Below are 26,213 nucleotides of genomic sequence, written 5' to 3'. Positions count from 1 at the left end.
ATTTAAAATTGTTAAAACAGCGGAATGTTTTTTGTTTAATTGCTAAACGTTTGTATTCTAATATTACTCAGCTTCACTTGGATTGTGAAATAGGCCAAAAGATCCATCGCATGATTTTGCCCTTCCTAGAGTTTAAGGAGGATGAAATCGATGCCGAAGCCTACAATTGTGAGAGTGTGATATTGTCTGATGATGTCAATCCGACCTACATGTATGGACTGGACAAAATTGAGTCCTTCATTAAATCCAAGGACCACAAGGACATGCTTAAAAACCTTTTGGATGAAAATGACAGACTTAAACTGAGAACCGAAACCATGCAAAAATTTGACTCTTTAAACGCCAACGTAAGCTCAGAAAACAAAATTGATGTTGAAAATGCATCTGAGCTTAACGAGGACGAAAACATGAGTGAAATTTCTGTAGAGGACACGGTTGACTGCTCAGAATTTATTAAAAACGAACCTGAAAACCACAAGAATCTTATTTCTGAAAATTCAGTGGAGTTCGCTCGATTGTCCCCCGATATTAGTTGAGAAAGCAGTTGTGTATCAAAAGGTCAGGACCACTCCGAATCAAGTATACAAGGTGACAGGAGTTACCGAACATCAAACAGCTGAACTCACAGCTATTGTAAACGAAGACAATGCTGATGGCTGCGATGAGTACTTCTGGGAAGCTCCAATAGATAATGCAAACGAAACCATTGGTTTATCTGAAAGAACTTCCTGGAAGAGCAAAGGAAGATACATACCTGAACCCTTGAATAAGCCGGATAATTTCGATGAGCCAAGCACCAGTGGTACAAAAAATATTCCTCAGGAGGATGATCGTTCGGCAAAAGAACACGCTACCTCTACTCCCTCAGCTCAAAGTGGAACTTCTACAGACATTCTCTCTGCTCCTTCGGCTCAAAGAAAAACTCCTGCAGTTCAAAAGGAACCAGCCAAGGAGACACCGAAAACGAAAGCGAATGTTCATCATCAACCTAAACAGATGAGGAATAGGAAGAGAGAAAGGAACAATAGATACAGGAAGAACCTTTCTGAAAGGAAACAATTCTGGCATTCCCAGAATGCATATTTTTCACACCAAGACAAGAATCTGAAGTATGAAAACAATCCTGTAAGAAAGCCTGAAAGTCACAACAACCGAAAGCCAAGGTTCGGTTCACGAGAAAATATCAACCGAAGGCAAAGGTTCGGTTCTGAAAAAGACTTCAACCGAAACCAAAGGTTCGGTTCCAAGGACAGCTCAAACCGAACGCAAAGGTTCGGTTCTGAAGTCAAAAGAAAACAAGACTCTAAGGTCGGTCCCCCCAACGATCAAAAGCAAAAGGGTCACATAGAGTCTCCAGCCAGGAAATCCTCTCAATCCAAACCCTCTCATTCTAATTCTTCTACTTCCACCGATTCATCTCCATCTTGCTCTAAAGCTAATTCCGCTTGTTCTCAAAAATCTCATTCGTCAGTTGAACAAAAAGGAAAGCAGAAGGTCAATGAATCCAAACCAGAGTCCAAACCGAACACACCCAATCCTAACAAAATAAAAGTTTTTACCATTAAAAAGAAAGATGAAACAACTCTTATAAAACGAACATATCTAGTTGACATCTCTCTTACTGTTCCAGTTCCCATGGAAAGCTCACGTGGACCCAAGAAACTTTGGGTTCCTAAATCTGCCTAATTTTTGCAGGTTATAAGTGACGAGCAGTTCGACGAAGAATGGTACATCGATAGTGGCTGCTCACGTCACATGACAGGGAGGAAAGAGGAGCTTAGGGAATACAGATCTCTTGCAAATGGTGGCAACGTCAAGTTTGGAAATAATTCTTTCGGCACCATAAAGGGATACGGGATGATAACAAATGGGGACTTTACTATAAGGAAGGTGGCTTATGTGGAAGGACTCCAACACAACCTCATTAGTGTATCTCAGCTTGTTGGAGGTACAGGTCTCAAAGTCTCATTCGATGATGAAGGTTCTGAAATCATAGAGAAAAGGACAAAGAAAGTGATTCTCAAGTCAGAGCGAAAGGGTGAAATGTTTCCCTTAAACCTTAAACCCATCAAAGGAAACCCAGCTATATGCTTGTTATCAAAAGCTCAATCCGACGAAAGCTGGTTGTGGCACCGAAGACTCTCTCATCTCAATTTTAAAGATATCAACCGACTTGTCACTGGAGGTCATGTTAGGGGTCTTCCATTGCTCAAGTTCAACAGAGATCATTTGTGTGCTGCATGCGAAATGGGGAAGCAAAGTCGTCAAAGTCACCCATCTATAATCAACACAAAAGTTGTTGAACCACTCGAATTATTTCATATCGATTTGTGTGGTCCTTCATCTATCGAAAGCATCGGTGGTAGCAAGTATATTCTTGTTATTGTTGATGACTTTTCACGATTTACATGGGTATTCTTTCTAAAGCTCAAATCTGAAGCGACTCAAAAGCTGAAAGTGTTTATCAAGCAAATTGAAATACAGCTCAAGAAGGTCGTTCGCAACATCAGGAGCGACAATGGTCTCGAATTCAAGAACAGGGAGTTTGAAGAGTTTCTTGAAGAAAAGGGAATAAGTCACAATTTCTCAGCTCCTTACACACCGCAACAGAACGGAATAGTCAAAAGACGAAACCGATCTTTGTGTGAAGCTGCCCGAACTATGCTAAGTTTCGCTTCCTTACCTCTTTATTTTTGGGCTGACGCTATTTCGGCTGCTTGTTTTACACAGAACAGGTCCTATCTCAACAAGCGTTTCACGCTCACTCCATATGAGATACTAAACAACAGAAAGCCCAATGTGAAATTTTTCGATGTGTTCGGCTCAAGGTGTTTCATCTTTAATTCTAAAGAACACCGCAACAAGTTTGATGTCAAAGCCGACGAGGGAATTTTTCTGGGTTACTCGCTCACATCCAAGGCGTACAGGGTCCCAAACAAGCGTTCGAGAAGGATTGAAGAGACATACTATGTGACCTTTGACGATAGCTATGTCAAGAAGCTACAGGCCAAAGAAGACACCGCTGGGGAAATCTTTCCTCTAACTGGCCAGGTCACAGTCTCGGTCGCCAATTTATACGAGACATTTCTGGAGCTCTTTGACGAACCAGAGAAAGCTTCACTCTCCGAAGCAGGTTCAGCAGACAACAAAGTTGATCATATGAAGCAGATTGTCGAAGATGCTGCAAGAAGAATGCATGAAGTAGGATCGACCACTAATGACTCTCCTTCCAACAACGCTCATGTCGAGGGGGAGCCAAGCCCACAAGTCGAGGGGGAGCCAAGCTCACAAGTCGAGGGGGAGCCAAGCTCACAAGTCCAGGGGGAGCCAAGCTCACAAGTCCAGGGGGAGCCAAATTCTACCACTTCAACCGAAGGTCCTTCATCACCCGAAGGTGCTTCTCCAACTGATGATACCTCTCCAAACGAAGGTGCTTCAACGCCTGGAAGCTCAGCACCACAAGAGACACCTGCACCTCATGTTTCTCAAAGCTCATCAATTGAGGGGGAACATAATGATATGACGCTTGAGTACGATAGCCAATCTGAGCCAGAAGAAATGATTAATGATGAACTAGACCCAACCTTTGATCCGAATTACCCTCCTCTTATCAAATGGACCAGAGATCATCCTATCTCTCAAGTAGTTGGTGATGTATCTGAAAAGGTTCTGACCCGATCACAACTGAAGGCAAAACAGACATCCTTATTTTCAAAGGTTGAGTTTTGTATGTTTAACTCATTCGTATCAAAAGTTGAACCGAAGACAGTTAACACTGCCCTAGATCACTCTGATTGGGTTCAAGCAATGCAGGATGAACTGAACGAATTTGAAAGGAACAAAGTCTGGCGCCTCATTCCAACTCTTCCAGATGCTTCGGTTGTGGGTCTCAAATGGGTTTTTAGGAACAAAATGGACAAGGAAGGTAATGTTATAAGGAACAAGGCTCGTCTGGTTGTAAAGGGATACTGTCAGGAGGAAGGGATAGACTATGAAGAGACTTTCGCTCCAGTAGCTAGGCTAGAATTTGTTAGAATATTTCTGGCTTATGCTGCTCACAAAAACTTTGAGGTTTTCCAAATGGACGTCAAGTGTGCATTTCTCAATGGAGAACTCGAAGAAACTGTGTATGTGGAGCAACCTCCTGGGTTCGTGAACGAAAAGCATCCAAATCATTGCTATATTCTGGATAAAGCTGTGTACGGCCTCAAACAAGCTCCGAGAGCCTGGTATGAAACGCTTACAAAATTTTTGAAGATGTCTAAATTTAAACAAGGTTTGGTTGACCCAACCTTCTTTCGCAAAAAGGAAGGTAACCACCTTATGATAGTTCAAATTTATGTCGATGACATCATCTTTGGCTCCACGAATCCCAGCTTAACAGCTGAATTCAGAAAGCTGATGGAAACTAAGTTTGAAATGAGCTCAATGGGTCCTATTAACTTTTTCCTTGGTTTAAACATAAGACAGGGACCCGAAGGCATCTTTATTAATCAGGAAGCTTACACGAAGACTCTCCTAGCAAAGTTTGGCATGATGGGAGACTCAAAAGTCAAAGTCCCAATGGCATTCGGCACCAAGCTTACCCCATCTCTAGACAAACCGGCTGTCGATATCACGCTCTATCATCAAATGATAGGCTCACTGATGTATCTAACTGCTAGCAGACCTGATATCATGTTTTCTGTGTGTTATTGTGCTCGATTTCAGGCAAACCAACGCGAACCTCACATGCTTGCAGTGAAGAACATCTTACGCTATCTCAAGCGAACCACCTCCTTAGGTCTATGGTATCCATCCAACTCATGCTTCTTCGTTCAAGCCTATTCTGATGCTGACCTTGGAGGATGTGGACTCGACCGTAAAAGCACAACTGGTGGTTGTCAATTCCTTGACAGGAAGTTGGTCAGCTGGCAATCCAAGAAACAAACGTGTGTGTCGTTGTCTACTGCCGAAGCGGAATACATTGCAGCTGCATTCTGCACATCACAAGTGATTTGGATCCAAAGTCAACTTCAAGACTATGGACTCAATATGAAGAAGATCCCACTATATTGTGACTCTGAAAGTGCAATTAGGATCTGTCATAACCCAGTGTAACACTCCAAAACCAAACACATAGCACTAAGGTATCACTTCATCAAAGATGACGTGGAAGATGGAAACGTCGAAGTTCACTTCGTTAGAACCACTGATCAACTGGCTGACGTCTTTACCAAAGCTCTTCCTGAAGCATTATTCAATAAAATATTGCAAGGGCTAGGTATGATGGAATCAGAGTCAATACCTCACACTACCTCTCAACCTCAAACGTAAGAAGCGAAACCAACCGAACGTTCGGGTTCGGTTCAACTATCTGACTCGCTCATTACTTCAAAGGTAGTCTTTCTTTGTTATATATTTCTTGGACAATTTTGTTTTTCCTTGTGTTAAAAATATTTTTTCCTTGCCTGTCTAAATTCCTTGGTTTCTCAAAATTTCTTCAAAACCGAAACCTACCGAAGGTTCGGGTTCGGTTTTTCAAAATTTTCCTAAACTGAAACCAACCGAAGGTTCGGGTTCGGTTTTTCAAAGTTTTCTTGAACCGAAACCAACCGAACGTTCAGGTTCGGTTTTTCATTTTTTTTCTCAAAAACTCCAAAAATATTTTTTAATTTCTTGTGTGTTCGTGTTTGTTTATGGTGATAAATTTGATGAATTACTTAAGTGTCCCTAGAAGCATGCTGCTGTATGTGTCTCAAGCCTCATAAGATTTTGAATAATGGCCTTCATGACCTGGTATACACAAACTTTGTCTTCCCAATAAGGCTAACTCATTTATTCTAATCGTGAGCTACCTCACTCTTTTCTCACATGAGTTAAGAGTTTCCTGCTTGGTCCTTATTTTCGCAGCAGAGGTACTACGTTCTCTTACACCATCTCCATTTTTCTTCTCCACTACACTCGTTCCATCATAGTAACCCTTGAGACTCTCAGAAATGACCGCCGAGGTTTATGGTTACACAACATCTGTGTTTATGATCTTAGTCTCGTGTCACTACGAGCTGAGTGAAACCCAAAATTCAATACCTAATGAATTGACGGTGAACAATTAAGTTGCTCAAGTTTTCACTAAAGGATTGACGAATGTACCCTACTAAAATCTCAAATTCTATTTTGTGTGATTCCTATGAAATTGTTAAACACCATAACATTTCTTCCCTTGGGATCCAGTTTTTTTTTTTAATTTTCTTCTGAGATTTTATATTTTTCCAAGCCACCCTTATTTAGCCTAATTAAAAGAAGCCTTTCAACATTTCTTAATAAATGTTTGATCGTAATTTAACGGGAATCCACTCTAAACCCCTAGGGTCTCTCTTGACCTGTGGCATTAAATGCGCGTGTGGAAATAGTAACGGCTTTTCTCTCTGAAACGGCGCTTGTTGGGCGGCGTGATCCTAGGAACCTGACACTCTCTCTCCTACGTGATCATCGCACGCCTCAACTGTCATCCATCTGTCACTCAACAACCCGGTTCAAATTTCCATAAGAGATTTGAAACGATTTTTCTCTCTCCTACCACCCACTATAAATAGCCCTCTACACCACCTTTTACCTCTTTACCGCCTTCAAAATTTCCAAAGCACAAATACTCCCAAACAGTTTCCTGTTCATCATCTTCTTCATACCTGCAAAAATGGCTGATTCCTCTTCCGTTCATGCTACCTCACAGATCCTTCCCATTCGCCCACAACAATGTCTGGTCATTGATCTTAATCCATTGGCGTACGACTCCTATATGTCGCCGGTCATAGAATGTTTGAAGTATTCCCAACTTGTTCCGGCTCTCTCCAGAATTGAATCTGTGCCAATGGTGGCCCTATCGCAGGTTTACGCGACTGCATACTACGACAAGGCCGTCGACCGGGTGTTTTTCGAGATTGCAGAACACAAGACCTCAGTCTCTCGCCAACGCTTCTGTCACTTTCTAGGGTTTGCTGTTGACCCTTCACGAGTTCATCCGGAGACAATTCAGATTGGTCATCTGTATAACATGTTTTACAACATGGGATACACAGAGGTTCTCACCTCTGTCGCTAAGTTTAAGAAGTCTTGCCTGCCGCCACAGTGGAATGGCCTATTTACAGTCCTTTTCAAGGGCTTGTCGGAAAGGAGCTCAGGATCCGACGGTGCAAGTCGTCTCTTCCTAACAATCATGTACGGGGTTTACAACGGGATTAACCTGGACTATGGGTTTGTCCTATGGCAACAGCTTATTCAGAGCCTCTCCTCATCATCCCGACACTCTGAGGTGTTGTTGGCCCGGTTCTGGATCTTGATTACACGATGGGCAATGGATAAATTTGATGTTCCTACTGCTGACGGTGCATCGATGTCTTCTATCGGTACGTTCTATACCAAGAAGATCATTGTCTCCGATGCATCGAAATTTTCCTTCATTGGCTCCATCCCGGAGTCAATGTATGGCGACGTGCCATCTGACAGCAGGTTGATTCGGAAGATCAAGGAGCTTAGGCCATCTGGTCCAAGGGAACTGACACCGGATATGCTTAGGTCGATTCACGATGCAAACAAACCGGTGAGCAGGGGCAAAAAGGCAGAAAAAGGGAAGCAAACGTCCAAAGCGCCAAAGGGACCTTCTCCCAAAAAGAGGAAACAACCGAAGGCTGCACAATCCCCACAACCGAAGAGGAGGAAGACTCAACAGAAGCGAAAGCTTGTAATTCCCTCTTCTTCGAGTGACTTTGAGGGTGAGAGTTCGGGTTCTGACGGCTCTCAAGGAGACGAATCTCCTCAACGAGGCAACACACCACCTCGGTCCCCTACCCCAGAGATGGAACTTCCCAATTCCCCAGTTCCTTCACCTCCACCAATCTTTACCACTGCAACCGAATCACCTCACGTAACCGAACCACCACAAACCGAAACCCATTCAACCGAAACTACCCATACTCAACCACCACCCAAAACTATACCAACACCCACTCAACCTGATCCTACCAAACCCACAACACCCCCAACTTCAACCCCCCCCCCCCCCCCTTCATCTCCTGAAAATGCCTCTGATGGTGAAAACCCTTATCTTGGTGGTGAACACATGATCTTTGATTCGGTCTACTATAGTCCGTTTCAAGTTCAGAGTGACGAGGAGGATGATGCTCCAGTGACAAAGAAGCATCTCAAAGAGCTTAACGAGAACATTGACCTACTTCTCGCCTCCTCTTCCAACCAACAGTCCTCTCTTTCTGAAGCTGCCCTTCAGAAAATTATTGATGCCTTCTCTAGGGCTCAACATGATTCGGTGGCCTCAGCAACTGCTGCGATTGATGCCTCCACTAGAGCCTGTGAGGCGGCGACCGCAAAAGTCGATAAACTATTCTCTGATGCTTCTGACCTGCTGAAGTCCTTGCACGAAAGCGCCCATGCCACCAAGACATCTTTGGAACCAATTGTTCAGCAATTGGCCAACTTTGTCTCATCGGAGTTGACTTCGTTCGCTACTCTTCGCCAAAACCTAAGCGACGACAACTCGGCACTTCGTGCCCCCATCGATGCTCACCTCGCCAAGCTACAAGAGGATCTTGCAACCGAGCATTCGTTGATGGACGATCTGGCGAGCAAAACAACCACCCTCGAGGTCAAGAGCACACAACTCTCCAACTCCCAACAACAACTGGAAGATCTTCGATCCGAAAGGGAGGTGATCAAAACGTGTGTTTCGGATGTCCACGCCGCAATATCCAACATCCTGGAAGCACACGATCACATTCTAAACTTTTCGGTGAGGCGTTCCCTCGCTGAAAAACTCTCTCCGGCCATCGATCTTCTCAACAAAGTCGAAGGGCTACCGAGTTTCGTGTCCATTCCGAAACAAGGGGGAGATGAGAAGACAGGATCGAAGCCACCTCCTTCCTCCAAAGCTACTCACATGACCGAACCATCTCCGACTGGTCAAGCTTTAGGCTCGGGTGTGAAGAACAAAGGCAAAAACTTAGCTGGGGAAGAAGATGAAGAAGGAGACAAGGAGACCATTGCTGACATTTTAAAAAGAAAGAACAGTCGCAAGGTTGACGATGATGCCAGTCATGTGGCGCGAGAGGCTGAAGAAGCTGAACGCAAACAAAAGGAAGCCCACGATCTCCTTGAGAGTCGGAAGACTCTCTTCCCTGCCTGGACCAGGGAACGTTTGATTAAAGAGGCCATAGAAACTCCTAGCATTTTATGGCTCGAGCCGGTTATCTTGTTCGACTGCAACAACTCTGTCGATTCGCAGTTTGATATGCCGCTGACTCGAAAGGCGTTCATCTTCCACGTCTTCTCAAACATCTTTGAAGTCCCTCACCCGAATGCTGAGCTTGACAGGGAGCTCATTGACTTCTATCTGGCGGCTGCTCGTCCTCAATACCTCACTTGGAGCGCCCAGAAGATTGTAAACGTTCGGGTGCTGAAACCTTATACCGAAGGTCGTTTCATAAACGTTCGGTTCAAGTTGATTCAGGGATCTGCAAGAACTGCTCATATTATCTCCCTGGCAGATCTACCGAATCTAAATCCTCATGATTGGATTGTCCTGTATAATATCCTTTTGACTAATGAAGCCGAATATGGTCCCATTCTAGACCATGTCAAAAGGATGTTAGCCTGCTACATCATGGAGGTTGCCCTAATGGATCAGGAGGTCGCCACAGTCTTCAAGAAGAAACCAAAGATTGCTCCTGTGGGATCGGCCAGTGATCTCAACCAAATGCAATTGGGCAAGATCGACCCGAGACGCAACTCGGTTATGTTCACTAGAGCGGAAGGACAGAAATGTCTCTTCGCTTTAGCTGACAAGCACCTTTACACCACAACTTGTTTGGAGCATGTGTTATTCATTATCAAACGGTGTAAAGAGAACACGGCTGATGACATCAAGTACTTCGAAGATATGATTAATTGGTACATTCGGTTTAGACAGACCATTCTCTCCATCACCAAATGTCTGTTTAGCACCGTGAAGAAGAAGGTACCTGCTTCAGCTGCTGGCCCAAGTAACTCGTGAAGGTCTCGCTCCAAATTGACGCAAAGGGGGAGATTGTTGGGCTGAAGATTATTTTGAAGATTGCGTCTTTTGGGATCGATAGCATAAGTTATTTTGTATTCCGGTTTGGGCCTGTCCAACCGAGAACCTTTTATGTTTTGTATATAAGTTTACGCTTGCATGCATATTAGGTTAACGTTTTCAGAGATCTACGAAATAGCAATTCATCTAGACGATAATAGGTTTCTTTAATCGTTCTTGTAACCTTCCAATCCTCTACAGTTGATGTTCCTAATAGAGCTCTTCTGAGGATTTTGTTTAATCATTTGATACGTTTGATTTCATCTTGACTTGTTCTTATTATTGCGTTCATACTATTTTATGTTTATATACTTGTTCAAGATCTAATCGATCTTTGTAGATTAAAGGTTAGTTTAATCTCAACAAGAGGGCTAAGGCAAGATGTTCCAACTCGTTGGAATTCTACATATCACATGTTAGATAGTGCATTATATCACAAAAAAGCAATTCTTCATTTGGAAAAGACTAATGCAAACTATGTTCATTGCCCAAGCTTCGAAGAGTGGAGTAGGATTGAAAAAATTTGCAACTTTTTGCAAGTTTTCCATGATGTGACTTTAGCTTTTTCAAGTTCTAAGTATCCTACTTCCAATCTTTATTTTCCTAATGTTTTAAAGATAAGATTACTTTTGCAAGAGGAGAAGGAAAATGGTGATACTTTTATAAAGAACATGGCTAAAAATATGCATTTGAAGTTTGACAAGTATTGGTGTGAGTTTAGCACTATTATGGGCATTGCAATTGTTTTTTATCCCCGTTACAAGTTTCATTTTATTGAATGGGCTTTCAAAAAGATATATGGTTCATCTTTTGATGTTGAGTTGGATTTGTTTAAAAAAAAATTATTTTCCTTGTTTGATGAGTATACGGCTATTAGTGCTACAACCAAGGCTAATGAAAGCTCATCTCATTCCGGTGTTGCCAATGATAAGTCAGACACATATATGACGGTAATATTTTGCTCCTATCTTATTTTATGATTTTTTTTTTTTTTTGTATTTTCCTAACTTCTACATTTTTTGCTAGGATTTTGATGATTTCTTTAGCTGTGAATTTACTACTGGTGGTAAATCTGAGCTGCAATCTTACCTAGAGGAGCCAAAATTACCTAGCACGGGTGATTTGAATGTGTTGGAGTATTGGAAACATCTTCAAGGACGGTATCCCGTTGTTTCTCAAATGGCTAGAGATATTTTGGCCATCCCAATATCTACTGTTGCTTCCGAATCTGTTTTCAGTATTGGAGGAAGAGTTATTGATGCTTATCGTAGTTCGTTGAAGGCAAATGTTGCTGAAGCCTTGGTTTGTCTTAGATATTGGGTTTTTAGTGAAGGTCAAATTTGCATTTATAAAATTCTGTATTTACAAAAAAAAAAAAAAAAAAAAAAAAAAAAAAAAAAAAACCCTGCATTTAAACAAATATTAAGAGTAAAATATGCATTGTTTAAAGAGTTCAAATTTTGCATTTACAAAAAAACAACATTTAAATTTATGCATTTATAAAAACTGCATTTATAAAAAAAACCGCATTTAATTTGAAAGTAATGCTAATATAATTTTTTGTATTTTGTAGGTTCAATGCATCCAGATATTGAGGCGTTATGCAAACAGACTTTAACAATGAAGATTGGTGATGTGAATGAAGATGAAAGTGATGTACCAAGTGCTCCTAGTATTCAAACTCAACAATCCGGTTTAGGTTAACGATTTGAAGTTGAAATTTCGTATTACTTGTATTTTTTATTTTAATGTTTTGGATGTTTGATGTTTTGGAAACTTGCTATTATTTTGGATTGTAAACTTCTCTTAATACTTTGAATGTTTAATGCTTTAACTTGTGAACTTTAAGTTTTGATCTACTGATTTGGTTGTTTACTTTCCTGATGTAAAATTTAGAAAATTTTATTCTTTAAACGGGTTAAACGGGTAAAACGGGTTAAACGGGTTACATGGGTTAAACAGGTTTCGTGGGTTAAACACGTCGTGTCGGGTTAGAGGGTTTTATACGTGTCGAGTTCAAGTCAACAATTTTTGACCCGTTTAATAAACAGGTCATGTCCGTGTCACATATTTCCAACCTGTTTAAGTTTCGACACGACACGAACCCGACACGACACGACCCGTTTGCCACCTCTAGGTCTTGGGAAGCATAAAGTATCAGCCCTTGAGTTGATTATGGATCCTCTTTGCCTTAAACCTTAGTTTATGGTGTATTTTGCCTAGATCTCGTTCTCTACACGTAAAGTTTGCAAATTTACGTGAGGAATAGGCTTGGGAAGGGTAGATCTACAGTTTGGAGTCCATGCATGACTCAAAAGTCCTCTGCATGTAAGGAGATCTGAATGGACTCGGTGAATCCTTTGAGTGGACACGACGAGTAGCATGAAGAGCAGGAGCAACTCGACGAGTGGGATGAACAGCTCGTCGAGTCAGATGAAGATTGCCTTGTACTCGACGAGTCTGTTCTTCGACTCAGCGAGTCAGGTTGCGAAACACCAAACCCTTCGAGTTGAGACTCGAATCAGTGAGTCGGGTGGAGACTCGGTGAGTTGGATAGGTCAGGACTCAAAAATCGGTAGACTCGGCGAGTCATGGACTAACTCGGCGAGTCGACACGCGAAAGGAAGGACTCTGAATATATGAACTCGGCGAGTCAGTAGGTTGACTCGGCGAGTAGGGTTGACCTGGGAGGTTGACCTTGACCAGGACTTTGACTTTGACCAGGGTTGACTTGGTTGTCTTTCGGGGGTCAGTTAGACTCAGTGTTGCATTGATATTGGTAGTTCGGGGAGCAAGGGGAGCAGGAGGTCAGTAAGTTGTCGGGCAGTACCTAGTGAGATCATCAGCAAGGTCAGCCAGTGCAGGTGAGTTTCCCTTTGTGTGAATGGGTCTAAGGCCACAATGTCGACCCATGTAGTTATGAGTAGAAGGCCCGGGGGTTAGCCCTAGGCCCAATATGCTAGTATGATATTATGGACAAGGTCCATTAATAGCGGGCGGGTGCCCAAGGATTTGTTTATATGATAGTTTATACTTGTTGTCTGTGTGATACATGTATATGCCTGGTAAGGAGGTGAGTGTGGGAGAGGTCCCGTATCTCACCAATAACAGAGTATGGATGGGGTTCCACATTTCATTAGTAGCAGAATAAGGGCGAGGCCCAAGTTAGGGAAGGAGTGAGAGTGGGTTGGGCCCGTATCTCACTACCAGTAAGAGTGTGGACGGGGTTCCATGACTCATCAGTAGCAGGACAGGGGCGAGGCCCGTGATAGGCGAGGCCTTAGGACAAGATCAGTCGTATGAGTTTAGCTTATGTGTTGTGATATATTTATTTGTTATTATTTGTTGGCGGGCGAGGCCCTGTGATAGGCGAGGCCTAAGTGAAAAAGATCTATATCCGAGGGGGGGTCGAAGCCAGGCGGGGCCGTTGTAGCGGGCGAGGCCCGAGGCAGGGGTGCGAGGCCCAAGATAGCGGGCGTGGCCCAGTATGTGCAGTATGTGATTATGCATGGTATGTGGTAGTGTGGGGAACTCACTAGGCTTCGTGCTTACGGTTTTCAGTTTTGGTTTCAGGTACTTCCGGTAGCGGAGGGAAGAGCTCGAGGTGATCGCATGGCACACACCATAGATTAGACAGCCTGGGAATGTTTACTCTGATAATGAACATGTGTTTTGAAAATTAATACTCTGATTATGTTTTGGAATGATGACTTTGCTTAAAGTAATATTTTATTAAAAGAAATTTTTGGTTTTGAATTTTGGATCGTTTCAAAAATCATTTTTATATAAAAAGAAATTAATATATAAAGAATCAGGATGGAAATCCATTTCTACCTAAATATAAGAAAATGACTTAACCAAACAAAGTCTCTCTTATACCTAATCCCAATACCCAAAATGAAAAACCTTAAACCCAAAACTCTAAACCTAAAATTTGTATCATGATATCCAAAACTGTAAACCCTAAATAAACCTACTCACCCAAATTAACTTTTTGCTTGTGCATTGTGTGTTCTTTTTAATATTTCATGTACTTGAAAAAACTATTCATCAAAAGGTTACAACTATGCAAAAGAAAATTGTTCACCAAAAGGTACATAAATGGTCCCTGTGGTTTTTCAGATTATTGGTTTTCGTTCCAAACTTTTCTTTTTCTTACATATATGACCCAAAGCAAATTAGATTTCAATGTTAATGATTTATCTTTTCATTACCTTCATGTTAAAGCTAAAGCTGGATGCCCAATCATACATGTTTCCGAATAGAAATAATTGTTGAAAGAAACTATTTACACCCGTCGCTCAGTGTGACATCCCCATTTTCACGGCCAGAAAAGACCGATTTTGTTTAAGCTTTATAAAAATCAGAGTTCTTCTTTTAATAAAAATGTTATTCGTTCTCAGAAAAACACGATAAATACGTTATTAAAACATTTTCGAAGAAATGTATTTTATTCATTTTAAAACGTTTGGGATGTCATCGTCAATACAGGAACATAAGAATAAATAGAACTTACATTTATTTACACTAGTGATCTACATCTCTTTAATCTCTCAGTGTAATGTGACTTCATATCAACACCTGTGATATAAATAAACTGAATGGCTCAGGTTGGGAAACCTGGTGAGTACATAGGGTTTTCAACCCACAATAATATAATTATTATGGTTAAACAATCAAACAATCAACCCAATTACTCATCCTCATTATCTTCTTTACTCTTAAGGATTTATCCTAAGAGTCATCTATTCTGCATTCGTTTATTCCGAAGTCCCTTACTTCCAGGGTTATAGGACTGGCACTGAATCCATAGCTGCCAATGTTCATTCATAAAGCACTAATTCCATAGTTGCTATAGTCTATTCATCGGGTACTAAATCCATAGCTACTAGTGTTTATTTAATAGGTACTAAGTCCATAGCTACCAATTCCTTAACAGGTACTAAATCCATAGCTACTGGTGTTTGTCCAATAGGCACTAAGTCCATAGCTGCCGATGTTTATTAGTTAGGCACTAAGTCTATAGCTGCCAATGTTTACTCACATCATCTTTTATCTCTCATCATTCATCTACCCGTATCATACCCAACATATTTGTGTATATAAAATACGTATACAATTTAAATCATCTAAAACATGTATAAAAACGTTCATCCAACATAGACAACAAGTATACAGATAATATGCACACATAGCACGTAGTTTATATAAAATACTTCATATCTATGTGTAAGATGAAAGTAACTATGCACTCACAACACGTAATTTATATTAAATACTTCATATCTATGTGTAAGCTGAAAGTAACTATGCACTCACTTGAAAAGCTGGTGATTCCGAACTCAGACAGCGCTTTACTTCTTGAAAAAAAAAATTCCTTCGACGAAACCTAGTATTATTACCACTAGAGTTTAGTCTATTATTCACCGAGACTAATTAATAATCTAGCTATTATTACTATTATATAACTGTTAAATAATACTTATATAACCCATAATAATAGCCCAATTACTTATTATATGTTCTTAATAACGTTAATATAATTAAATAAAAACTATATTAAAAATAGCGTAGGCGTAGCTCATTTACAGCGGGTTTATAGAAAACCAGGCTTTGCTTGGAGCAGCATTCCCATGCGGAAAAGCTCTTCTTCTAGGAGCCGTCGAGCACTCAGGGGATTCCGCCTTGTGCTAGCAAGGTTCCCTAGGCTTTTCGGGGAGGGGGGGGGGGTCGGGGCTAAAGAGAGGTTCTAGAGAGAGAGTAAAGAGAAGAAAGAATGAGAAAGGTGTGAAGAAAATGAGGGTGAGAGAGGTTCTATTTATAGGGTGAAAATGGCTGAACTTGGTGCCACATGTCACCATCTAGTGACAAAACTTGGGGAGAAAGCAATGACCAAGATTGTGCCACATCACCCATTTTCGCACAGCACACTTCCGACTTCTAAAATCCGTAACTTTCACATACGACCTCCGTTTTTGATGTTCTTTATATCCACGCGTAGGTAAAAATAATATCTACAACTTTCATTTTGACTCCGTCGGCTAATTCTCGGACGATCTTAAATTTAACAATACGAGGCGTTTAGACTGTTAAATGACCGCGAAGAATTCGTAACTCCTTCATACGGACTCTGTTTTCGTCTGTCTTTTTACAGTTAAGTTCCTATTAATGAGATCTTCAACTCTCATTTAAGTCACGTAAGCCAAAAACCGCTCGAACTAAAATTCGAGTTTCGGGTCGTGCACTGCTAAGCCGAATCTTAGAAAAATCATAACTTCTTCATACGAAGTCAGATTTGAGCATTCTTTTTATGGATTTTTTTGGTTTAACATATTATACGACTTTCGTTTAGATCACTAAGGCTAAAAAGTCCTCCATCATAAAATCACTATTTACGCTTCCCGGTGCCGTGTCGGTTCCGTCGCAAAACTTCGACGGGTCATAACTTCTTCGTTATAACTCCGATTTCGACGCTCTTTATATGTACGGAAACCTTGTGACATATTCTACAACTTGGTTAAGATTATTTATTCTAAATAATCTTTTGTCGAAAAGTCATTTTCGACCCCTATTACCTCTAAATTGACTAGCCCGGATCTACGGGCGTTACACTTAGCGCGTGTAAACGGTTAATGTGTGTGTGTCTATATATATATATATATATATATATATATATATATATATATATATATATATATATATATATATATATATATATATATATATATATATATATATATATATATATAATGGATTGCGATTTTCTTATGTGAGGTTTGGATTTATTTTTTTCAAATCTTTTAAGGAGCAATAGGATATATTATAATTATAAAGTCTATTTTATTTATATAATTAGAAATTGTCCTCTTTCCTTTTTGTGGAGGACGTAGACGATGTTTTGCTTACTATGTTCTACCCACACAAAAAGAAAGTACTATAATTCATCATTTTATCATTTTGTTGGCACGGTTTTCGAAGGACCATAGTTGCCAACATATGAAAGTCTAGAGAACAAACCTACAAACATCACCATATACAAATGTTGAAGGAGTGGAAATTATCATTGTTCAAATTTGAGGGGTACAAATAACATTTTATAAAGTAAATAATGGAAAGTGTCATTTTACAAAGTAAAGGAGTAGAAAGTATCATTCTACAAGGGGAGGAAATTGTCAATATAAAAATGTCTAAGGACCAAATCTACCAATATAAAAAAATTTGTGACCGAAATATAAAATATAAAAGTATATTTGTGATCAAATTATGAAAACACAAAACAATACTATTCTTTTTATTATGTATAATAAATTTTAATAATATTAAACTTTTAAAAGATTTAAAATTGCAAATAAATTATTTTTTCCAAAAAAAATTAAAAGTATATTTTATTATAAATATATTTTAATATTTAACTAGTGTAGGGACCCATGCTTCGCATGGTTGGAAAGCATTTTCTTTTTTCAGATTTTTTATTGCTATAATTAGACATATACTTTGAAATACAATACTCTAATAAGAAAAGTTGAAAGTACGGTTATACAATAGACAAATAAATGAAAATTGCAGCAATTAAAAATGAATTACAACAGTACCTTCAAACAATGACCATAAATGTGAGAAAAACTTCAAATTAAGGATCATAACTGAAATACCATTTTAGGGATAACAAAATAAGTTAATCAATTAAAAATCTAAAATCTTATCTTGATGTTTTCCACCTTTTGAGTATTCCCTCTTCAACCCTTACAATAATACAATAATTTTTTCTCCCTTTCCTTTTTTCTTCAAAATCCCTTTCCAATCACCTCAAAATCCGTGTACAGAAGCTGCATAAGTTAAAAACAAATTAGTATTAGTAAAAAGAAAAGTAAAAACAAAGTAGAAAGTGAGTTTCTAGAAACAAACTATAACAAATGGTAACTCTCTTGTTCTTTATGCGAATAAGAAATAACAATAGAAGTAGAACGCACATTTGGTCCGTGTTTAAATGTAACAATGTACTTTCAGACTACAATGGCTTAATAATAAACAAATTAAAATAAATAAATAAAATACTAACTTACAATTTATACCCATGTCATGTATTTTTGGATTAAATCCACAAAAAACCTTTTTGCAAATTTGGTCATGTTTTCAATTTTTTAATATTTTTGGTCCTTCTCACTACCATCATTAGCAAAACATTATTAAATACATCTAAATAAACCATATTACCCTTAAATATAATCTTTGCACCTTGAATCCTCCAAAGGTCAGAAATCGAAAGTCTATTCCACCGGTAATTCCAACACCTATAGGAATGCCAATTTTATCCTTCTTAATGTGCTGCATCTACATAGAGTTTCATCAAACAATTAAACCTTTTGATGAAGGAACCATTTTCATCCATATGTAATGAGTTCATTTCCATTTATTGGTAATTAAAAATGGTATTTTTATTTAATTATACTACAAATACATAGAGTAGGAAAAAAACAATCAAACAAAAATAAGTTTCTGAAGTTAAATTATACATATACTATCATCAAGTTTATGTATCTCACACCCATCAAGCCAATAAGATGATATCTCCCTGAATTGAATATCTATTTCATAACTCGGGTGGAATGAATAATAGTCTTTTACACAAACTATATAGAACACACGAATTAGTTCTTAATAAACAAAAATCGCGATCAAAAAAAAAAAAAAAAGCTTTACATGACACCTCAAGTTGAAGAGCAGATGTTGTACTCATCATCGTTGTCTTTCTGTTCCTCTTTCGATTCCCATTTCATGTCCGACCTGAAATACCGCCATATGAAATGAAGTTTAAATTGCAGTTGGTGGAAAGTTACGACTTCATTGGTCGTCAAAAATTTTAAGCACACATTATACAACTTACTTACCATGATAGAATGTAATATATATTAGAAATTGAAAAATGATTAAGTTTTCTGTCATTAAAATTTTAGGATAGGAAATCTTTTGAATAACTGTCTGTATATTTTCACCACCTTTGGTTGTAAGTTGTAACTCCCTATCCTTACCTTCTTGCCTAAAATTTCTAAAAGTCCCTTTTTGCCTACTTTAAAAAAAACTGAACTTGGACAAAAAAAAATTCAGAAACCTGGTTCGAGCATTTTATCGAGCAGGTGGAATGCATCATGAAATTTCTTTTAAAATCTCCCCAGCTACTTGAACATTTGTCTCCTAATTCAGTATCAAAAGAAATTTATAGAACATAGGCAAAAAAAGATGGTGCATTGTGTAAAAAAAATCGAGTCAAATGATAGAACATAGGCAAAAAAAAAGATGGTGTTTTATGTCTAAAAAAATTGACTCAATTTCGAAGCCAAAGGGACATGTAATCAGAATCGTCTTCCTCCTTTTCTCTATCTCAAAACAAAAATCAGAAATTTAGAATTTAAAATGCGGGTGCAGTTTAACAGATTAGAGAGGAGCTGCAAGCAAAACGTTTGTAAATATATATTTTTTTAAAATCAAGGTGCAGAGGTTTTGAGGTGGTATTTCCACCCTAAATCTTGGGAAGAGAAGACCAATCAGTGAACTCATTTTCGTGATATAGTAATTGTAACAATAATAAAGAAAGTGAACTAAAATCGCTACCCCTTTCATACCTACCTGAGTGGGGGCGGCCGAAAATCAACAGGCTGACCGGTGACCGGCGAGTATGGTGGTGAGGAAACTACTGCAGCTTTCGTGGTCTCCTTGTGCAGACGGTAAGTAGTGAAGAAGATTAATGGAAAGGATCTTAGGCGGTGGAAGATGAAAGGCGGTGGGGTAATAGAAGCATTAAACTAACATCAGTTAAGCAAACCTCAGTTAAACAAACTTGATGAACAGTACCATAGTTAAGTACTGTTTATAAGGATGTTGTGCTTTAATTATATGTTTAATTAATCATATCTAATTCTTTACATATTGGTAACAACTTTTTTTTTTTAAATATACTTTAAGATTTCGTTCCTATCTAATTCTTAACTAGTTAAAATACATATACCATATATATTAGCCGAATAAAATACGTTTAAATTTAATTTACTTAATGATATATCTTTATTTGGTAAATTATATGAATGATCCTTGTAGTTTGGGATAATTTGCATATTTGATTCCTAACTTATTTGTTTAATTCAGGATAGTCCCTAATATACGTTTTTATTGCGTCTATAGTCCCGTAGTCCCTCACAAATAAAAGGGAAATCTGCGAAAAAATCTCAATATTTTAACCCAATTTACGATTTAGTCCTATATTAAATTTTATTTACAAAAAAGGACAGATTACCGGCTAAAACTTCGGATTAACCCTTCGTGGCCGGTTTCACAGATTTAGCCGGTATCTCTTCTTTTTTCGTTAATTAATCCAAATTTTGGGGCTTTTTCATTAATTAATCAAAATTTTAGGGCTTTTTCATTATATATTACCAATAAACAAAAATATTTGGACTTTTCTGAAGATTACCTTTAAACTAATATATATTATATGATCTAATTTAATATGTACTATTCCATATCTTCTTTCTTATGCTCTTCTAGGCTCACCGTGTGTTTTTATCGGTGTCGTCAAACCCAACAATAAAAATCTCACTCACAAGCCTCGTTAACTCCATCAATTTTCCAAAATTATATATTCACAACTCTATGATCATCTTTCAATCTCCAAATAAAGAATGGAGAAAATCCTTGTTGATTACGTGGATGTCCCTATTATCTAACCATGACTTAAACCGTGGTTCCAACACTTGGATGTTCCTATTTGCTTACCATGAATTGAATCCTATTTTGAACGCATACACTATTCACATTGTCCTTAGTGTTGTTCACAAGAAAATACGAATCCCACATGGTTTAACCACTGATACCTTGGCTCAAGTCTTACATAACCCTTGTTTCCTTACAATAGGGCTTAAAAACCATGAAGAATGAACCATTAAGCTTAAAAAACACAACATAGGTAAAAAAACCAACTCGATATTATGTACTGAAAACCATGAAGAATGTTAACTCTAATTGTAAAAAAAATGTCAACAAGCTATCCATCATAAACTATTAAAATATTAATTTGGTATACCTACGAGCTACGGTTCCAACACTCGGATGTTCCTATTACCTAACCATGACTCAAACCTTATTTTGAACCTATACACTAATGGCATTGTCCATAGTTTTATTAACAACAAAATACAAATCCCACATGGTTTAACCACTGATACCTTGGCTCAAGTCTTACTTGACCCTTGTTTCCTTACAATAGGTGTAACATCCCGACTCCCAGGTATAATATTTAATTAATTTGTATTCTTGTTGTCTTATCAACTTGACGAGTTAGAGGCCCCAACTCGCCGAGTAGAGAGTGTTAATGGTCGCGTAATTTCTAGAGTCTACTCGACGAGTTGGAGGACCCCAACTCGACGAGTAGGAGCTGAGTTTGAAAACCCTAATTTTCAGGGGTTGTGTCCTATTTAAAGGACCTTAAGCCTTCATTTCCGCCTCCCTTGTCATCTTAACACTCTGAGAGAAACCCTAATTGAGCTATATGCTTGTAGGAGAGAAAGAGGGGATAATATTGCATATTGTAGTGCATTTTTTGGAAGAAGATTGAGGAGAAAAAGGCTTGGGACGAGAAGGAGCTCTTGGATCCATCAATAAGATTGTGTTCCGATCTTTATCAAAAACTTCATCATTTATTGGTTTTTGTCTTGCCAAAAACTAATGCATTCTGGAAGCCCCAAATAGACCAAAATGTAATAATGACAATTGTTGTGATGTTACGTTTAAGTCATAATGACAATTGGTGTGATATTACAATAATTGTCATTATTACGTTTTAGTCTATTTGGGGCTTCCAAAATGCTTTACTTTTTGACAAAAAAAACCAATAAATGATGAACCATGTGGGATTCATCTTATGTTGGGGCTTCTATAGTGTTGTAAGGAAACAAGGGTCAAGTAAGACTTGAGCCAATGTATCAGTGGTTGAACATGTGAGATTCGTCTTCTATTGTTAACAACACTATGGACAACGCCATTAGTGTATGGGTTCAAGTCATGGTTAGGTAATAGGAACATCCAAGTGTTTGAACCACGGTTTAAGTCATGGTTAGATAATAGGGACATCCACGTAATTAACAAGGATTTTCTCCATTCTTTATTTGGAGATTGAAAGATGATCATAGAGTTATGAATATATAATTTTGGAAAATTGATGGAGTTAACGAGGCTTGTGAGTGAGATTTTTGTTGTTGGGTTTGACGACACCGATAAAAACACACAGTGAGCCTAGAAGAGCATAAGAAAGAAGATATGGAATAGTACATATTAAATTAGATCATATAATATAATATATATTAGTTTAAAGGTAATCTTCAGAAAAATCCAAATATTTTGCTTTATTGGTAATAAATAATGAAAAAACCCTAAAATTTTGATTAATTAATGAAAAAGCCCCAAAATTTGAATTAATTAACGAAAAAAGACGAGATACCGGCTAAATCTGTGAAATCGGCCACGAAGGGCTAATCCGAAGTTTTAGCCAGTAATCTGTCCTTTTTTGTAAACAAAATTTAATTTGGGACTAAATCGTAAACTGACCTAAAATATTGGGACTTTTTCGTAGATTTCCCCAAATAAAAAGACTATTATATTGCCCTAACCTTTTTCTTTTTCTTTTAATAAAATTATTATATATATATATATATATATATATATATATATATATATATATATATATATATATTCTTTTTGAGTTTAGTGTTATATATTTATGAAATCTCTTCCGATCTTTCATCCATTTATTTATCTATTGCTGGAAGTATAGTTCCACCTCCGTCTGTGCCACCGAAGTAAATCATCAGCATCTTTGCCACCACATAAATCACCTCATCGAACCCACTCAAACCATATGCATTAAAAAAATCAAATCAAAATATACTAACCGGAAATCAAACAACAAATCCAGATCAGAACGCAGATCAGAACACAGAGAATGTTTATGTTTGTTAGTTTGGATGCGACGATGATTATGTCGATGACAGATACAAAGGAGGTGTACATCAGCGTTTATTGTGCAGATTGTTGGAGATGATGCAGATCGGCGACTAATGGTGCATACTGAGGGATCATATGGTCGATGGTGTAGTTCTATGACTTTCGAGTCCAGATTGATGACTTTCAAAGGTTCGTGGAGGCTTTAGAAAAAAGATCGGCAATGTACGTACGCATATGAAGTGTTTAGAGTTCAGATCAACAACCTATGTATGTTTATGACGACATCTGGTTGTTTCTACATTTGTGGTCCGACAATGACCGACGGTTTTTAGTGGATTTAGAGTACAAATCGATGGCGACCTCTAGTCTTAGGCAACGTACTATTATTTTTGGCGTCTAGGGTCCATTCATCTGGCGGCGTCTGGTGGTTTCCGGCGACTTTGGTCCGGTGGTCCACAAATTCCACTAAGGTTGTTCTTCCTTTGGTTTAAAGAAGAAATATGGAGAGAGAATAGGAATGTCATACTACTTTTTAAAAGTGGGTTTTTGTGGGGATGATGATTCAGAGAATGAGATTAGAGAGGGAGAGAGGTAATGAAGGTTGCAAGTGAAGTAAACGAGTAGGGGTGAATGTTACGAGGGTGAGAAAAAGTTGTTAATTATTAGCTTTATGTTACTTTTTATTTTTACATTTAATTAAAATATAATAATAAACAAAAATCTTAAAAAAGTTTAAAAAACTATAAGGGCATAACAATCATTTAAAATCCATTAGGAACCAACCACAAACAAAAATACATTATAAGAACGGTCCGAGTTAAAAAAAATAAGTTAGGGACCAAACATGCGGTATACCTCAAACCAACCAAACATGATAAATTAATAATCAATTCTCATTCAATTTCCTTGTTTATTCCATTCCGTTGTTCATTCCAATTTTTGTGATTCCATTCAACTAAACAAAGCAAACCCTAAAAGTCAACCAAGAATTCGCCATCTCTAAAACATAAAAACTCATGTTTGATGATTCAGACTTTGCAAATTTAGCTAACCTAAACCAGACATCATGATCATGAAAAACTTCACAATGTATTGAAAATTCAATTAAATTGATAACTATTTTTATTTTTCAACTCCAACACCAAATAACAATGAAGTAATACCAACATTCAAGTCAACTTCGAAACATATTTATATCAAATCAATAATTGTGTGTAAAGAGTAAAAACATACACATTTTGATGAAGGTATTTAATCTTAAAAAAAATTAAAGCATATAAATCAAAGATTTTATATTTAAATTTATCATAAGGTTTTCATAATAGGCCTAGATAGTGTTATTCTCCATGTTAATGCACAATTTCACATCTGTAACATGTAATAAAACTATTTCATGAGAAATTTAAACAAACAGATGTTACAATTTTATGCAGTAAATGGCTGTGATCAAAGCAACAAAAAACCAAACAACTCTCTTCTGCATTCAACCAGATATGCTCAATAACCCCTGCATGTCAAAAACAAAACCATAACATAACCTCAAGGCCTTTAAAGTTGCCAAAAAAGTGACACATGAATTCGAGTAGCTTGATCAAATTCCAAATAGACTAACTAATGCACAACAAAGAACAGAGATCAACAGGTTAAGATGTCTTTAAATATCATGCTCTCAAGTTTCATCCTGATATTCATGAAATGGTTGGCACTGAGTTCGATAGAACAGGGAGTTTGAATACTTTCATGTAAGTGAGTTCAATCGGTTTCCTCCATTGAAAAGTAAAAGTAAATTGAACAAATCAAGAGATGTAAACATGTAAATTAACAATCTTGCAGCAATATATATGACAAAATCAAAATCTCCAGGACCATCTATGTTCACAAGCAACATATATTTGACGAAAGTGCAATCAGCTAAATACCTAAAACACGTAATGCATAAACTTAAAACAATTAGAACCGCATCATCGTACCTGACTTTTCTAACGAGAATCGATTTGAGCTTACGAGCCAGGTCTTGCGATTTAAGCCTACGCTGTAGATTCTTTCGAGCCAAAATTCGTTTCTCTGAGTTCTTGATGTGATATAACTGTTCGTTTTTAATCATCCGTTCGATGCCACTGGATTGCATTATCCTCTGCATATAAGTCAGTCCTCTCTCCAAATTGTTGTTCAAAATCTTCACTCGGATCCCCCGCCATTGCTGTAAATATGAGATCTGGTTGTTTAATGCGACATTTGGGTGTGTGAAGATGGACGAGAAGCTCCTGGACACTGAGTTCATCTTTAGGGTTTGGGTTTTGGGAAATTTTACAGTACGACAAAAGTAGAAAAATTGAAGCGGCCTTCAATATAACAATTTCGCCTATTCCTTAAAAGGATCGAAGGGTGTTTGTTTTAATATATATTTTTTTGATTTGTATATATGTTATTTTTTTTTTTTATATTTATTTATTTAATTTGTTAAACTCGGTCTTAATAACTGGTTACTCCATGTAAGTTAGAAAAAATAACTTAACAGGATAATATATTTTTCACTTTGTACATATTTAATCATTAATATTTTTATACATGTTTATTCCTTAATATTTTTTATATTGCAAAATAAGTTTTTGTTATTTTTATATATATATTCAATACTTATAACCAACTTTTTTTGGTTTTTTTCATGACATCTTATGTAGGACAATAATTAGTATGGTGTTCGGGGTTGTTGATGTTTATTATCACCACGGTCTGGATTGTTTGATTGTTTAGGTCTTATGGCTTGACTTAGGTATTTTGTTATGAGCATTGTAACTTCTTTATATGATCTTGGATTTTAATGATCTTTATATTCATGCATTCATATTTGATTCTACTACAACTTTCGTTTAAATTACTCTCGTTAAAAAGTAATATATATTTTTACTTACGATCTTTATATCCATGGGTTCTTTATGAATATATGTATGAAAGTTTTTTTTTTTTTTTTTTATAAAATCCTAAGTAAAAATATATTACTTTTTAATGAGATTAATCTGAAAAAAAAAAAAAAAAAAAAAAAAAAAAAAAAAAAAAAAAAAACTTGTAGTATACTCAAATATGAACGCGTGGATATAAAGATTGTTAAAATTTGAGATCC

The 26,213-nt window shown here is 37.6% G+C and overlaps 1 protein-coding gene across 1 annotated transcript; it reads right to left on the bottom strand.

The window, feature by feature from the left end:
• Nucleotides 1-24,369: 24,369 nt before the first annotated feature.
• On the bottom strand, nt 24,370-25,462 carry LOC145008548 (uncharacterized). Its single transcript, XM_078967141.1, has 2 exons — nt 25,063-25,462; nt 24,370-24,599 (listed from the first exon to the last, which is right to left on the bottom strand). The coding sequence occupies exons 1-2, from the start codon at nt 25,371-25,373 to the stop codon at nt 24,590-24,592; spliced, it is 321 nt and encodes a 106-aa protein (XP_078823267.1). The 5' UTR covers nt 25,374-25,462; the 3' UTR covers nt 24,370-24,589.
• Nucleotides 25,463-26,213: the final 751 nt, after the last annotated feature.

The sequence above is a fragment of the Lactuca saligna genome, chromosome 8, assembly GCF_052625555.1.
Source record: "Lactuca saligna cultivar CGN05327 chromosome 8, ASM5262555v1, whole genome shotgun sequence".
NCBI lineage: Eukaryota > Viridiplantae > Streptophyta > Magnoliopsida > Asterales > Asteraceae > Lactuca > Lactuca saligna.
This window is presented reverse-complemented; position numbering and strand designations above follow the sequence as displayed.